The sequence below is a fragment of the Protomyctophum parallelum genome (assembly GCF_964188405.1).
Source record: "Protomyctophum parallelum genome assembly, chromosome: 13".
Lineage (NCBI taxonomy): Eukaryota > Metazoa > Chordata > Actinopteri > Myctophiformes > Myctophidae > Protomyctophum > Protomyctophum parallelum.
The window spans coordinates 50380895-50396861 of NC_139708.1; the positions used below are offsets into that span (position 1 = coordinate 50380895).

The 15967-nt window shown below is 43.0% G+C and overlaps 1 protein-coding gene across 1 annotated transcript; it reads left to right on the forward strand.

Annotated features, from left to right (window-relative positions):
- The first annotated feature begins 6608 nt into the window (after positions 1 to 6608).
- rpusd1 (RNA pseudouridine synthase domain containing 1) lies at positions 6609 to 15681 on the forward strand. The gene is made up of 6 exons (XM_083780005.1): positions 6609 to 6712; positions 9324 to 9784; positions 10909 to 11032; positions 12513 to 12624; positions 13463 to 13564; positions 15086 to 15681. Exons 2-6 carry the CDS (start codon positions 9357 to 9359, stop codon positions 15517 to 15519), a joined length of 1200 nt encoding a protein of 399 aa, XP_083636131.1. The 5' UTR covers positions 6609 to 6712; positions 9324 to 9356; the 3' UTR covers positions 15520 to 15681.
- Positions 15682 to 15967: the final 286 nt, after the last annotated feature.

A 15967-nucleotide genomic window follows, 5' to 3' on the forward strand; every position in this document is an offset into this window, starting at 1 on the left:
ATCTTCGTCATCAATGTTTGTGTTTACACAAACACTCAACGCTGGCCATTCATTGTTAATAGCATTCAATATTTGTGTTCCCTCAAAGAAAAAGAAAAAAGGTTTTGTGAACTTGGGTGGACCAAAGGAGAATTTCAACGTCTCCTTCGGTCCACCCATTCCTGGTACACGTGAGAATTAATGGTCCAGTAACCAAAAATAATGAAACAACAAAAAAAAACATTGTGGGATTTATCACTATCACTCTATCTAAAGCTGGGTAAAATTCACCTGAACACCTGCCTGTAGGAATAATAATAACAACAACAACAACAACAATAATAATAACATGGATGTGGGTGGAGAAACAAAAGTACCTTCTATGATGTCACAGAGCATCATGAAGCTTCCCAAGGCTAGAGCGTTGCAGTCCCGCCCCCTGACAAGCAGCCCGGAAGATAATTTCTCATTCATTTTTCCCATAGAAGTTTCAGACGGTATTTATTTAAAGACCTGTAAGCGGATGGTGGATTTATTGGCTCTCACACCAATAAGTCCACAACGTCAAACTATCTAACAAAATAAAGCATAAACACAAACATTCAGATTATAGAATAAAACATATACAGAAGCATTAACATATAACAGAAATAAACAATACATGACGACAAATGTCAAAATAGAAAACGCACACCTCACTGGCGCTGCTGCATAAACCAAAGGGAATGATTTATTTAAATGCTCTCTGAAGTGCCCATGATAACACATCACCACCACCACATCACTAGCACCCCCTAGTGTCCATCTGTGCACGCCACTGCCCATGATAACACATCAACACACACTGGAACACAATGAACTCCATCAATAAGACGTTCAAACTACACGTCAAAGTCTCGATGTAAAGTTTACGACTAAAACACACAAACCTGTTGGTCAGTGACAGGCCGATATGCCCAGGGACATGCACACAGTGTTAGAGGCAGGGGCTGAAATCCCGTAAGAGGGCACTTTTGGACGGAAATAGCTGATCTACAAGCTCTCAAGGCGTCGCACTGAGACGCGTTGAGAGCTTGTAGATCAGCTATTTTCGGGGTGCAACCCAGCACTCTTTAGTAGTGGAGATGCGGTGGAACGACATGGATTTAAAAAAAAAAATTGTTCAACGTCAAATACTGTGTTCATAAGTTCAGGAGACTTTGGGAAAAAAGTATGGCATACATATTAAAGAAATCACACCCGTGTGAAGTGAGGGGCGCTAATATATTAAAGTCTAACTCATGTTGATTAGGTGATGTAAAACAAACGGTGCAAACACAAACATTAAATGCCATTAACAATGAAGAGACAATAAATGACACATTATTACGTAAATGTTCCCTTCATTGTAAATGGCGTTTACAAAACAAACATTGAACTAAAGTCAAACATTAGATCTGTGTATAGGAAAAAACAGGAAATAATCATAAAAGGGGGTAAAAAGGGTAAAAAAAAAATATACAGTGAGGGGAAAAGGGGTGGGTGGGGGGGTTCACATTTGACGGGGGCCAGGTTTGGAATTGCAGCCGTCCGTAGGTGCCCTTTGAGAGCGCTTTTGAAGGAGTCAAGGGATTCACAGTGGAGTAAAAGGATTGAAACATGAAAATATTCCAGTAAAAATTCATAAAAAAACAACCTCAAAATTGTACAAAATAGTTGTCAGTTCTTTCGCCATAGGCTTTCAACTACGCATGTGTTGCACTCGGATACACACAAAGACTATGAAGGCCCGACATTCAAACAGCTTTTTCCCCACGGCTATCCGGCTCCTCAACGCTGCTGGTGTCCCCCCCCCACCCCCCTTTATCCTCCCTCCACCCCCCCCCCCCCCCTGACTTGTGCTCTAAACGGATCACTTGAACTCTCTGCACTTTATTTTATTCACTATTCTTTGCACTGTCTTGTCCTGTTTTGCACTTGTCCTAATGTTGTTGTAAACTGCACTCTGCTGTCCCACCAAACCACATTCCTAACATGTTTACATATATATAATAAAGTCTTCTGATTCTGATTCTGGGTGCGTTCGATATAGACACACTGACCGCACTGTCAACACAAGCTAATAGGTTTGCAACTGTGAATTTCCAAACGCACCCAATTGTGAGAAAAAATAGCCAGGGTGGTCGTATTAAAATGCTTTTTTAAAACGTGGAATGCACGGGTGCTAATAACCGTCCCAGATATATTCTAACATCTGTGGTCCCGGGGAGAGTACTTTATATTTAAAATGTAAATTTAATAATAATACATTTTATACATACATTAATCCTGGTGCTGCCTCCCCCTGGCCAGCCGAGGCGCCTGATGGAGGGGAAAGGAACTGGTTGGAATAACGTGTTCCTTCCACGCGCTACGTCCAACCGGGGAAACTCTCCAATGTCAGGTGAAAAGAAGCGGCTTGGACTCCTCATGCATTGAAGGAGGCATGAGGTCAGTCCGTTACTCTCCCCAGGTTGGCAGAGGAAGTGGTAGCGCCCAGGATTACATTAGATAATTGACACTGTGTTACAAAATACTGGGATAACATATTTTTCTTTTTTAAAAGAAAAATAAATCTGAACGTTTTCAGTACACGTTTGCTCTGTAAATGTAGCGGTCGCAAATGGTAACTTTAATCCACTGCTGTCGCTGGAAGTTATGATGTAATAAAGAAAAAAAGGTAATCAAGTGAGTACTTTGGGTGGTAGCCTAGAATTTACAATTGTCGTTCTTCAGGGGGAAGATGTATTGAGGGGAGAATGTGTGTGTGTGTGTGTGTGTGTGTTGTATCAAAACGTAAGTGTGCACCATCACATTGCCCAAAGTATCTCACGATGGGATGTTGTTTGAGGTGAGACTTTACAGAGAAGAGTTTTGCTCAAAGTCTCTAACTGTCAGTGGTAGCTGGTCTCTATGAGTTATCTCATGGTGTTTGAGCCCACTGTTGCTGCTGAACCGTTTCCCACACTGGTCACAGTGGTAGGGCTTCTCTCCTGTATGAATTCTCTGGTGAAGTGTGAGCTCACCGATTCTGCTGAACAGTTTCCCACACTCGTCACAGTGGTAGGGCTTCTCTCCTGTATGAATTCTCTGGTGAAGTGTGAGCTCACCGATTCTGCTGAACAGTTTCCCACACTCGTCACAGTGGTAGGGCTTCTCTCCTGTATGAGTTCTCTGGTGAATTTTGAGATGACCGCTCTGGCTGAACCTAGTCCCACACAGGTCACAGTGGTAGGGCTTCTCTCCTGTATGAATTATCTGGTGTTGTTTGAGAGAATCACTCCGGCTGAACCTAGTCCCACACTGGTCACAGTGGTAGGGCTTCTGTCCTGTATGAATTCTCTGGTGACTTTTGAGGTTATTTTTCCGGCTGAACCTAGTCCCACATTGGTCACAGGCGTAGGGCTTCTCTCCTGTATGAATTCTTTGGTGAACTTTGAGATCACTTTTTGTGCTGAACCTAGTCCCACACTGGTCACAGGCGTAGGGCTTCTCTCCTGTATGAGTTCTCTGGTGAATTTTGAGAGGACCGCTCTGGCTGAACCTAGTCCCACACAGGTCACAGTGGTAGGGCTTCTCTCCTGTATGAATTATCTGGTGTTGTTTGAGAGAATTACTCCGGCTGAACCTAGTCCCACACTGGTCACAGTGGTAGGGCTTCTCTCCTGTATGAATTCTCTGGTGAATTTTGAGGTTATCTTTCTGGCTGAACCTAGTCCCACACTGGTCACAGGCATAGGGCTTCTCTCCTGTATGAATTCTCTGGTGTAGTTTGAGAGTACTACTCTGGCTGAACCTACTCCCACACTGGACACAGTGGTAGGGCTTCTCTCCTGTATGAATTCTCTGGTGAATTTTGAGGTTATCTTTCAGGCTGAACCTAGTCCCACACTGGTCACAGGCATAGGGCTTCTCTCCTGTATGAATTCTCTGGTGTAGTTTGAGAGTACTACTCTGGCTGAACCTACTCCCACACTGGACACAGTGGTATGGCTTTTCTCCTGTATGAATTCTCTGGTGTTTGTTGAGATGTTTATTTCTGCTGTAGACATGTTTGAGTTGGGCAGGAAGGACATCTGGGATGGAGAATGAGAGAGAAACATAGGCTAAATAAAATGTTTAAAACAACATGCAAGCTGTGTACTGAAATGCGGTTCCAAGTAGGAACCGAATGAACACATGGTTGGTAGAGTTCTCAACGGGCCTGAAAATAAAGGCCCGGCCCTAACTGATCAGTCCCGGACCGCCCGACTAATTAGCATAGATTTAAGGCCCGACCCGGCCCTAAACGTCAGGTCGGGTTTGGGCAGAGAACTCTACACAGAGTAAAAGTGAATCGCCAGTCAGCACCATCTTCATAATAGATAAATACACAGACAGAACAGAACTTTTTTTTTTTTCATGGAGCCCGAGGCCCGGCCCGATCGGGTCGGGTCTGTCCTGGTTGGGTTTGTGCAGAGTTTGAGAACTCTAATGATTGGTACCGGGTACCCATACAAATAATTCAATTTCAGTTCTAAACGCAGAGTCAAGCGCTATTTAATACTGGGATGAGTACCGAAATTCGGTTCCAAGTAGGAAGCGAATTAACACATGGTTAGTACCGGTTCCAAGTAGGAAGCGAATTAACACATGGTTGGTACCGGGTCCAAGTAGGAAGCGAATTAACACATGGTTGGTACCGGGTACCCATACAAATAATTCACTTTCGGTTCTGCGTATCGATTCCTGACCTAAACGTGCAGTCAAGCACTATTTATTTATTTAGCAGCAAACTCCAGTAAAGCACCGTTGTAAGGAGATGTATAGCTGTATGTCTCTCTGTAACACACCGTTGTAAGGAGATGTATAGCTGTGTGTCTCTCTGTAACACACCGTTGTAAGGAGATGTATAGCTGTGTGTCTATCTGTAACACACCGTTGTAAGGAGATGTATAGCTTAATATAATCATGTAAAACCATGACTGAAATGAAATAAATAAATATGAAATAGCTGTGTCTCTCTGTAACACCGTTGAATGGAGGAGTAAACAGCTGGAATAGTCAGAGCACACGCTCTGTATTCCTCCTCAACCGGTTAAAATTAGGCTGCGACACTTGGTGAAAAACGCTATTTTCGTGCTCGGACACAGCCAGGGACACCCAGACACAGGGACACAGCCACACACATAGCTGTCTATAGGAGTGGTTGCACCACTCAAAAATGTGTTTTACACAAGGCCTCCTGGTGGCGCTATAAAGAGCAGATGTGAAACAAGGCAAAGGTTTTCCTTGGCCTCTAGGGAGTGTGCATACAACGTTTTACACACATCGGTGCAGTTATAGGTAAATACACAACCATGCCAGTTATAGCGCCACCATGAGGCTGATTTGAGAAGTTTCAAGTGGCATTTTTTCCTATGACTAGCGGGAATGTGCGTGCATAAGATTTGCGGCATTTTCTTCAAAACTGAGCACTCCTGCGAACTTTGGAAGGCAATCTTAGCCAATCAGGATGGAGTATGAAAAATCTGAAAGACCAGTTTTGTGTAATGGCTACAGAGAGACTGTGTACCAATTTGAGTAATGTTTGGACCAAATCAGTAGGTGTGCTGTCCAAAAATGTGTTTTGCAATAATCGGCCTCCTGGTGGCGCTATAACAGGGCCATGTGGAGGCATCCAGGGAGTGTGTGTGCAGAGTTTGACTACGATTAAGCCAAACGGTGCCGGAGATTAGCTGTTCACAGACGGACATACACACGGAGGGCAAAACATACTCTACCCATGCCTTCGGCCTGGTGGAGACAATTAACTACAGTTTGAGTTTAGCGCTAGGACTCCTATAGGAGAAAGCATTACTCCACAACATTTGTGTACATGTGCTTTCTGTTGAAGATGAAATCAAAGTGTACAGTGACATGTAAACATGCACTTACTTATTCTGTGTAACTTTATCACAGGCTGCTTCAGCATGGAGGTCTGGTAGATCTGTTCCTCCGACATCTCTCTCTTAAAAAGCCCAAATAGTTCGTCTCCTCCTTCGGTCCGCTCTGACGGTCCAGTACGTTTGAGGCCCGCTTTTACCGTCTGGGATGTGACTTTACTCGCTGACATGTTGTGTTCTTGACTCAGTCCTCTGCTCTGCTTCCTGACTAAACTCTCCCAGATCAACAGAGAACAGAAGTTAGAACAGTGCTAAATGCTAAACTAATCTAACTGTAACAGAGCTAAGCTAATGGCCGCCGCTGTTTGTCTGTGGAATGAGCATCAGTGCCCATCGACTCTCAGAAAAGTTAGTCCCGTTTTTTTTTTTCTGAAACAGTGCAATGCATGTTGGGAAGAGGTAACTACTTTTAATGGGTCACAGTTCTCTGTGCAACACAGTGCAACATGAGAAGGTAAAGCCTGGTTTACACTGTGCTCACATAGTGTGATCTAGATCCTCTCATGAGAAGGTAAAGCCTGGTTTACGCAGACGTTTTTAATACTCTGTACGTGTGAGACGCACTGAGTGGAAAGCCTGGTTAGGTAAGATAACGGTTAACCGACTGAGATGCTGTGGATGGAGGAGGGGCTGGACGTTGGAGGAGCTGATCGGAACGCGCATGCGTCCACTGTGACTGTCCTCCTGAGTGTGCTGTCAGAGTACAGATGTAAACAAAACTCCTGGCGTGTTTTGTTTACATCTATGATTTCCACCACGTGCCCTATAGCTGTGTTCATTCCCTTATGAAGGTAAACTATAACTTCTTCAATTCACATGGCTTTTTGTCAGCTGCTATATCTATCATGGCAGTGTTGACTGTTGTTATTGTTACGGGAAGCTTTAGCTAGCGGTGCACTGCTAAGTGCTAACACATGATGCACATCACATCTCTAACTCTAAAGTGATCGATCTACAACTTCGATCTTACATCTTAAAATGTTTTTTGAGAGTGCACACACATAATGACTCATTTGCATTTACATACATCTGTATCTGTACACACTGTCAGTTACAAATGGAGAGAGTGTGTTGTATTTCACTATATACAGTAGCCCTAGAACGGTCAATTGTTGTTACTTACAGTATGTACAGTATTTCACATACAGAGCCATAGAACACGCTCCTTGATTTGTGGTAGAACGTTAACATGTGCGGCATAAATGTGATGAATGCTCCGTTTGTACTCACCCATTAAATTATTCCAAAGACGTGGAGTGAAAAATGGTCCTCTAGTTTTATATCCATGTGAAAGTTCTGGCACAAAACGCGTATTTAGTGAATTATCTCCACTTTTTCAAGAGATGCACACGGACGCCTTTCTCTCCGGCGAGGGGGGGCACGGGTATATCGATGAACCGATTTTAGATACTTCCTGTTGTCATCACAAATTGACCGGAGAAACACAAAAGTTTGCGGTCACACAATTGGCAGGTGGTGTGATTAATTACCCAGCACCTATCGCAAAGCACCTGCCAATTGTGTCACCCAAACTTTTGTGTTTTCTTGGTCAATTTGTGATGACGTCTTTGGTAAACAACAGGAATAGTATCTAAAATCGGTTCATCGATATACCCGTGCCCCCCCTCGCCGGAGAGAAAGGCGTCCGTGTGCATCTCTTGAAAAAGTGGAGATAATTCACTAAATACGCGTTTTGTGCCAGAACTTTCACATGGATATAAAACTAGAGGACCATTTTTCACTCCACGTCCAGAGCGTGCAAGTCCTTTCGACCGCTGTAAACTGTCAAATCTCAGTATCTCTGTGAAGGAACGTTTGAAATGTATAATTTTTAGATGTAACTATTTGCTACCTACCTACTTTATGCATATAAACACCTAGTATTATTAAGTATGATTCAAGTTTCTATCTATATAAGTTTGGGTGAAGAGCTAGTCATACATATACACACCACGTACTCTGGTCCCAGCAGATCAGGCACAACTTGCTATTTTATTTTTACTGATTATGTATATAGTATACGTATGACTAGCTCTAAATGATGACGTAAGAGATATGGTCATTTGTGGTCGTTTGGTCCCAGCAAAGCAGGCATATACTATATAGGCATATACTATATATAGTATATATATAGTATATAGGCATATACTATATACGTATACATATATACTATATAGAGTGTGTAGTTGTAAGTTGATTAGCGGTATACTGTGGTTACTTTGCGCCAAAAACCGTGACAGCTGTCCCGCCATTTGATGTTTATGCCAGAAAACAGCAAATCTGTGCCTGGTTTGCTGGGACCAAATGACCACAAATGACCATATTTCTTACGTCATCATTAAGAGCTAGTCATACATATACACACCACGTACTCTGGTCCCAGCAGATCAGGCACAATTTGCTATTTTATTTTTACTGATTATGTATATAGTATACGTATGACTAGCTCTAAATGATGACGTAAGACATATATATAGTATATATATAGTATATAGGCATATACTATATACGTATAAATATATACTCTATACTCTATACTGTATAAAGTGTGTAGTTGTAAGTTGATAACCGGTATACTGTGGTTACTTTGCGCCAAAAACCGTGACAGCTGTCCCGCCATTTGATGTTTATGCAAGAAAACAGCAAATCTGTGCCTGGTTTGCTGGGACCAAATGACCACAAATGACCATATTTCTTACGTCATCATTAAGAGCTAGTCATACATATACACACCACGTACTCTGGTCCCAGCAGATCAGGCACAATTTGCTATTTTATTTTTACTGATTATGTATATAGTATACGTATGACTAGCTCTAAACGATGATGTAAGAAATATATATAGTATATATATAGTATATAGGCATATACTATATACGTATACATATATACTCTATACTCTATACTGTATAAAGTGTGTAGTTGTAAGTTGATTAGCGGTATACTGTGGTTACTTTGCGCCAAAAACCGTGACAGCTGTCCCGCCATTTGATGTTTATGCAAGAAAACAGCAAATCTGTGCCTGGTTTGCTGGGACCAAATGACCACAAATGACCATATTTCTTACGTCATCATTAAGAGCTAGTCATACATATACACACCACGTACTCTGGTCCCAGCAGATCAGGCACAATTTGCTATTTTATTTTGACTGATTATGTATAATAGTATACGTATGACTAGCTCTAAATGATGACGTAAGAAATATGGTCATTTGTGGTCATTTGGTCCCAGCAAAACAAGCACAGATTTGATGTTTTTCTGCATAAACATCGAATGGCGGGACAGCTGTCACGGCGGAAGAGACCGGGCGAAAACATTACTTGCGCGCTCTGCTTGCGCAAGTAATAATTTGCAGAGGGGAAAATACTTAACTAAAACAGAATGGTTATCTCTCTTTAGGACAACGGTAGTTGAGTTTGTCAGTCATTGACCATGGCAGCCACCACAGCAGAGCCAGACACCACCACAGCAGAGCCAACCACCACCACAGCAGAGACAGCCACCACCACAGCAGAGACAGACACCACCACAGCAGAGACAGCCACCACCACAGCAGAGCCAGCCACCACCACAGCAGAGACAGCCACCACAGCAGAGCCAGCCACCACCACAGCAGAGCCAGCCACCACCACAGCAGAGCCAGCCACCACCACAGCAGAGACAGACACCACCACAGCAGAGCCAGCCTGTGGTCTGGACGGGCTGCGCGTACTGCATCAGGACCATGACTACATCGTGGTGGACAAGCACTGGGACGTCCGCATTGACAGCAAGATGTGGTACGAGACTCACACGGTGCAGACACAGCTCAGACAGCGCTTCCCAGAACTGGCTGATCCTGACACCTACTACGGCTTCAGGTGAGAGAGATAAGAGAGAGAGAGAGAGATGTTTTCTGTTACACTTTTTCTTAAGTAATGTAAACATATGTTTTCTCATGCCAATATAGCGCCTTTGAATTTAATTGAAATTGAATTGAGAGAGAAAGAGTGCACTATCTGCATTGATTGATCTCGATACAAAGAAATTGATTTATTGGAGATTATCACTTTCAATTGTACACACATTTTGTTCCACAACGTGTGTTTTCTCATGCCAATAAAGCCCATTGAAATGAGAGAGGGAGAGAGAGAGAGGACTAAGTTAACCTAGTACTTTGTATTGCAGTGATTACTGTATAGTAGTATGACACTCGCTTCTCAAAACCTCCATCCCAAAGTCCCAAACGTATCCATCCTTAAGGATTATGTACCTTGAGCAAGACACCGGTGTGAGCCATGAACAACAGCTAGACATGAAACATTTCGTTTCATGTCTATGTTTAGTTTTTCTGTTTATTTATACAAGGAAGCTCTATTTTGCAACGGTTCTTCTGTCCAATGCTGCCCCCCTGTGGTGGCAGCGTAACGGTCTGGGCACCGGACTGGTAATCCAGTCGCAGTGTGCCGCGGGTTCGACTCCCGGACCCGACACGGCCTTTACTGCATGTCATCCCCCCATCTCTCTCCCGTTTCCTGTCAGCCTACTGTCTGTCCCTTCAAAAATCAATAAAAGGCGTAAGCCGCAAAAAAATATCTTAAAAAAAAAAAAAAAAGAGAGTCTATAGGCAAAAATAGGGGTTGATGATAACATCATGTTTAAAAGGCTTAACATGAAACAAGGAGTTAATAATATATCTGAATCCCCCCCCCCCCACCCCATTTCCCCTCACTGTATATATATCTTTTCCCTTTTTGCTTCCTATATGATGAATTCCTGTTCTGTTCTTTAGCTACATAGAAGTGTCTATTTGTATGTCTCTAAATGTTTTGATGAATTGAACAATGTGGACCCTGTTGTAAACAAGTGTAATGCTTAATTGGGTCGTCCACTCACAGTTAACAGTCTTTGTATTGAGTTTGTGCTTAAAATGTACTGTAAATTCTACAAACTGTTAATAAATATTTCAATCAATCAATCAATCAATCAATCAATTCCCTGCCAGGTTCTGTCACCAGTTGGATTTCTCCACCAGTGGGGCTCTGTGTGTGGCGCTCAACAAGGCCGCGGCCGGCCGGGCCTACCGATGTTTCAAGGACCGCACGGTCACCAAGGCCTACCTCGCCCTGGTATGGAACCTCTGTCTCTGCCTGTCTGTCTGTCTCTGCCTGTCTGTCTGTCTCTATATCTGTCTGTCTGTCTCTATATCTGTCTGTCTCTGTCTCTGCCTGTCTGTCTCTATATCTGTCTGTCTCTGCCTGTCTGTCTGTCTGTCTGTCTCTGCCTGTCTGTCTGTCTCTGCCTGTCTGTCTGTCTCTGCCAGTCTGTCTGTCTCTGCCTGTCTGTCTGTCTCTATATCTGTCTGTCTGTCTCTATATCTGTCTGTCTCTGTCTCTGCCTGTCTGTCTCTATATCTGTCTGTCTCTGCCTGTCTGTCTGTCTGTCTCTGCCTGTCTGTCTGTCTCTGCCTGTCTGTCTGTCTCTATATCTGGCGCTTTCTGTCGCTGTGGCTGCTTTGCAATGTGTGTATGATACTATGGTGTTTGTTTGTATGTACTGCTTTGTCCTGCCAGTTCAACAATTGTTAGATTTCAGTTTATTAAATGGCGGCATTTATTGTCATTGCAGTTCTTACTATTGTTTTGGAGACAATTACTTTCGGCATAAGAGCGGGGCACCGCAAATAATTCTCATAATTTGAAAATAAACTGTAATAGACCTTGCCTGGATTCTATTATTTTCACTTCTCTGCGTGGGCGCGCTGTGCACGGTGCATTGTGCAATCATAACGTTGTTTCTCTTAATGTAGCTTAATACTTCAACTCCAAATGCATTCCTGCACACCACACAATAGATTGATAGATATTCTAAATGGCTAGATAGCTGGAGCGATGTTATTAAATCAAAAATCAAAGTGTCATAGGCTAGCTAATGGTCATTTTGTTAAATGAAGCTCATTGGTAGTATTGTTATGTTAACAGCTACGGGGCTGGGTGGACCAGGTGGATGGGGAGACCAGCACTCTGAACTAGTATTGTTGTGTTAACAGCTACGTGGATGGGTGGACCAGGGGGATGGGGAGACCAGCACTCTGAACTAGTATTGGTTTCGTCGACTACCTTTTTCCACTGAAGAAAACTAAATAGAAACTAAATGAAAACTAAGCTATGATGACTAAAACTAAGACTAAATATACTGACAATTTCGTCAACAAATAAAAACTAGACTAAAATGTTAGGAAGGGACTAGTGGACAAGAGATCCAGTATAAGTCATTTTACACTTTTTACACGCCGAAAATAGCCGATCTACAAGCTCACAACGTGTCGGTGTAAAAACAGTCCTTGCCTTACAAGTGTAAAAACAGTCGTTACGACGGCATCAATGCCCACCTAAATACATTTTAGTCGACTAAATCAACTGTAGATTTAGTCGACTAAAATCTCATGACATTTAGTCGACTAAAACTAGACTAACACTGGGTGGGTGGACCAGGTGGATGGGGAGACCAGCACTCTGAACTAGTATTGTTGTGTTAACAGCTACGGGGCTGGGTGGACCAGGTGGATGGGGAGACCAGCACTCTGAACTAGTATTGTTGTGTTAACAGCTACGGGGCTGGGTGGACCAGGTGGATGGGGAGACCAGCACTCTGAACTTCTCTATTGGAAAGAACTCCACAGAGGGAAAGACACACATGATGTGTATCGAAGGAACAGAGGGTATGTGTTGTTGTGGACATATATTTGTGTATTTTTGTATACATTTTTTTTTTTAAATTATGCATTTAACAATTTTATAATTGTACTGACATGTTGCATTTTGATGATGTTCATATATATATTTTGGTACATATTTTGGCAGCAACCAATCTGGATGTTGGCCAGAGTGAGGACACTCCCTAATTATTGGACTTTTGTCCCAACCTCTATAAATGTGAGCATCTCTACCTCCCCTGTTAAACCCTGAAGAAGACAACCTGTTTGTCGAAACGTTGGTAAAATAAAAGGTTTTTTTTTGGCATCGGGACTAGGAGTTTGTGCGACCTCTCCTTTCATTTTTAAAGTATATCTCCCGTGGTCAGCACCTCTCCTACCTCTTTGATTGCTCCAAAATATATTAAAATATTCTTCTAACTTTTGACGTTATAGCGGTTAACCCATTCTGAACGGGCACCCATTTTGGTGTCAGCATCATGTTATGCTTTAGCTATTGAAAAATAGCAGATCTACAAGCTCATATCGCGCCACCGAGTGGCGCGATACGAGCTTGTAGGTCTGCTATTTTTGAAAAATCGAAGAGCGACTGACATTTTTAGAATCTGATCTCAGGTCAGAATGGGTTCATCAGACCAGTGTGTGTCCGGCGGAAACCTCGTATGAATCTGATCTCAGGTCAGAATGGGTTAAGCGGTATTTGACGGTATATGTTTTGTGACGATGTGCCATTTGCATGTATCTTGTAATACAATGTTTGGTTTGTGTCATTGACACATACAGTACTCTCTCTCGGGTGTTCTCTCACTGTCTTTTCCCTGCTTTGCTTGACCTTTGGCCTCAGGTTGTGAGAACCCTAAGCCATGTCAAACTGAGGTCACAGTGCTGGAGTATGGGACGTATGATGGAGACCCTGTCACCAAGGTGCTTCTCCAGCCTCTGACTGGTACAGAGCACGCACGCACGCACACACACACACACACACACACACACACACACACACACACACACACACATTCTAATTTACACATTTGTTTGTTGTCTGGGCATTCTACTTGTTAATGGAGTTTTCCCGCAGTCCTGTATGTTTTATACACACTGATGACTACACCTCACGGTATACTTTGACATTGCTGCAAACACATTTTTAAAAACATTTCTTTTGAGACGGCTATTGGATTCCATTAATTTTAGTAAAGGTCGGCTTACATTAGTACACAAGCAGTCAGCAAAATGAGTGGTCAGCTTGTTACAACGCTGTATCGCAAAATGAATCTTGTTCAAGTTATTGTTAGATTGTAATACAATTTTAAAGCACGGATAGTCAGAAATGTCCCCGGGGAAAAGATGTAATTGATTTATAAACTAAATTAAAACATTCATGGCTTCTTACTGTATGTAGTGGGTAATGCAAGTTTAGCGTCAATTATTCAGATAAGCTAAGCAACATTTTAATCATTGTGGAGCAGATGCGGAATTAAAATAATAATGCCATCAACCTAAAAGATTTCTGTAAATATGTACAATAAATGGCTGTTGCTGTGAATTCAGTTGACAACTGAGTGACACCAATATGGTACTTTCAGGGCAGTGTATTCCTGTTTTGCTTTGTCGAGTTGGACATTATTTTAAAATCTTGAAAATGTGTGCGAAAATCTTTGAATATATATACTTTCCTAGCGAAATATTTGCTTCTGGGGGGTCCCTGGAACAACATATTTTCATTACGTATATGCTTGGGGCTCCTTGACATGATGAAAAAGTTTGAGCATAACTGATATAGAAATTGATTTAAAAGACATTTGTAGAATCTGGTCTCAGGTCCAGATGGGTTAACATCATAGACTGTAAAAAATATGGACAAAGCGTTCCCCGGGTCTAACATGAACGTAAAATGAAGCCTGAAATCCCTTGCATTCTAATGCACTGTAAGTCGCCATCTTTCAAGATCCGTTTTGGCCCAGCTGGCCATTGGCTGGCCCAGACAACGAGGCGGGACTTCCCCCCCTTCTTCTCCGTTGGTTTTTATTTTGACTCGAGTGAGTGGGGACTCCCGATCATAGACTGTAACGGTAGCCATGCCCCTCAGAACATACGCGACTTTATGGTCATTTATTTTATAAATGGGACCATAATTTTCCAAAAAGAATATTATGACATTAGAAATGAGACTTTAAACTAGTGACTGGAAGCAGAAAGTATTCATGACCATGTTTATTAAGGTAATACAGTCTAGGTGAAGTTGGGCCCAAATACATGGGCCTCTATGGAGCTATGGGGCTTTTTGGGTCCAGTCCAGCGCCACAACAGGCCATTATATGAACTACCGATTTCAAATGAGGCTTCACGAAATATCTGGCTGACTGCCCCCCTGGTTAACATACAGTAGGTGTACCACCAGCTGAGGGTCCACAGCAGTAGATGGGTTAACAGTAGATGGGTTAAACATACAGTCCTTCCTTCCCAGGCCGGACCCACCAGCTGAGGGTCCACAGCAGTGCGATGGGCCACCCCATCGTGGGAGACGTCACCTACAGCCAGGGAGCGGACGCCGCCCCGTACCGCATGATGCTGCACGCCCACTTCCTCCACATTCCCCTGGAGCCCCGGCCCCTGCTCGCCGCCGCCGGGGACCCCTTTCTGCCCGCCGTCGACCCCAAGTGGCGCCCGCAGCGCTCGCTGCGGCCTCTGGAGGCCACCGTGGAGGCCATTCTGGGCCGCAGGACGGAGGAGCTGGAGAGGAAACGGATTGAGGAGGAGGAGGAGGCAGAGCGCCAAGTGAGAGAGGAGGAGGGGAGGAGGAGGAAGGGGAGAAGGGGACAGAGGTCTGAGGAGGAGGAGGAGGAGGAGGAAGAAAGGATGAAGTGTCAACAGTGGCTGAGTGAATGGGCCGGGGACTGACATTTACTCAGTAGCACCATCTTGTGGGTTGATCTATTCTGTGTCTAATTTTATTTATTTATTCTTATAAATTGATTGTGAATGTTTACAGCGTGAAATACGTTTTTATTTGCTGACTGCTTGGCATGATGTGTATTACTACTGTAAGCCAAATACATGCGAACAAGCGTTTTGTTATGATTATTATTAAAAGATTATGTCTTCTCATGAAGTAAAACAATCGCATCGTGATTGATGATTTGAATAATACAAGTAAAGCAGTGTCACCAATTTCAATAGTGTCTATGAAAAGGTGTGTGGGCTATCATTTATTATGGTGTTAAGACTTGGACAGGATAAAAAGAACAAACAAAAAAGAAAAAGAAAAAACACATTTGAGACATTTATTGTCTGAGGAGTGAGGAGGAGAGTTGTAATGGAAGTTAATCTGTGGGATTCCTGCAAACTA

Bases quoted from the DNA above. Each gene is read 5' to 3' on its own strand.
- rpusd1 (XM_083780005.1), top strand. From the start codon at position 9,357: ATGGCAGCCACCACAGCAGAGCCAGACACCACCACAGCAGAGCCAACC. The intron at 11,033-12,512 runs GTATGGAACCTC...TTGTGTTAACAG, and splicing joins CCAAGGCCTACCTCGCCCTG to CTACGGGGCTGGGTGGACCA. The intron at 12,625-13,462 runs GTATGTGTTGTT...CTTTGGCCTCAG, and splicing joins GTGTATCGAAGGAACAGAGG to GTTGTGAGAACCCTAAGCCA.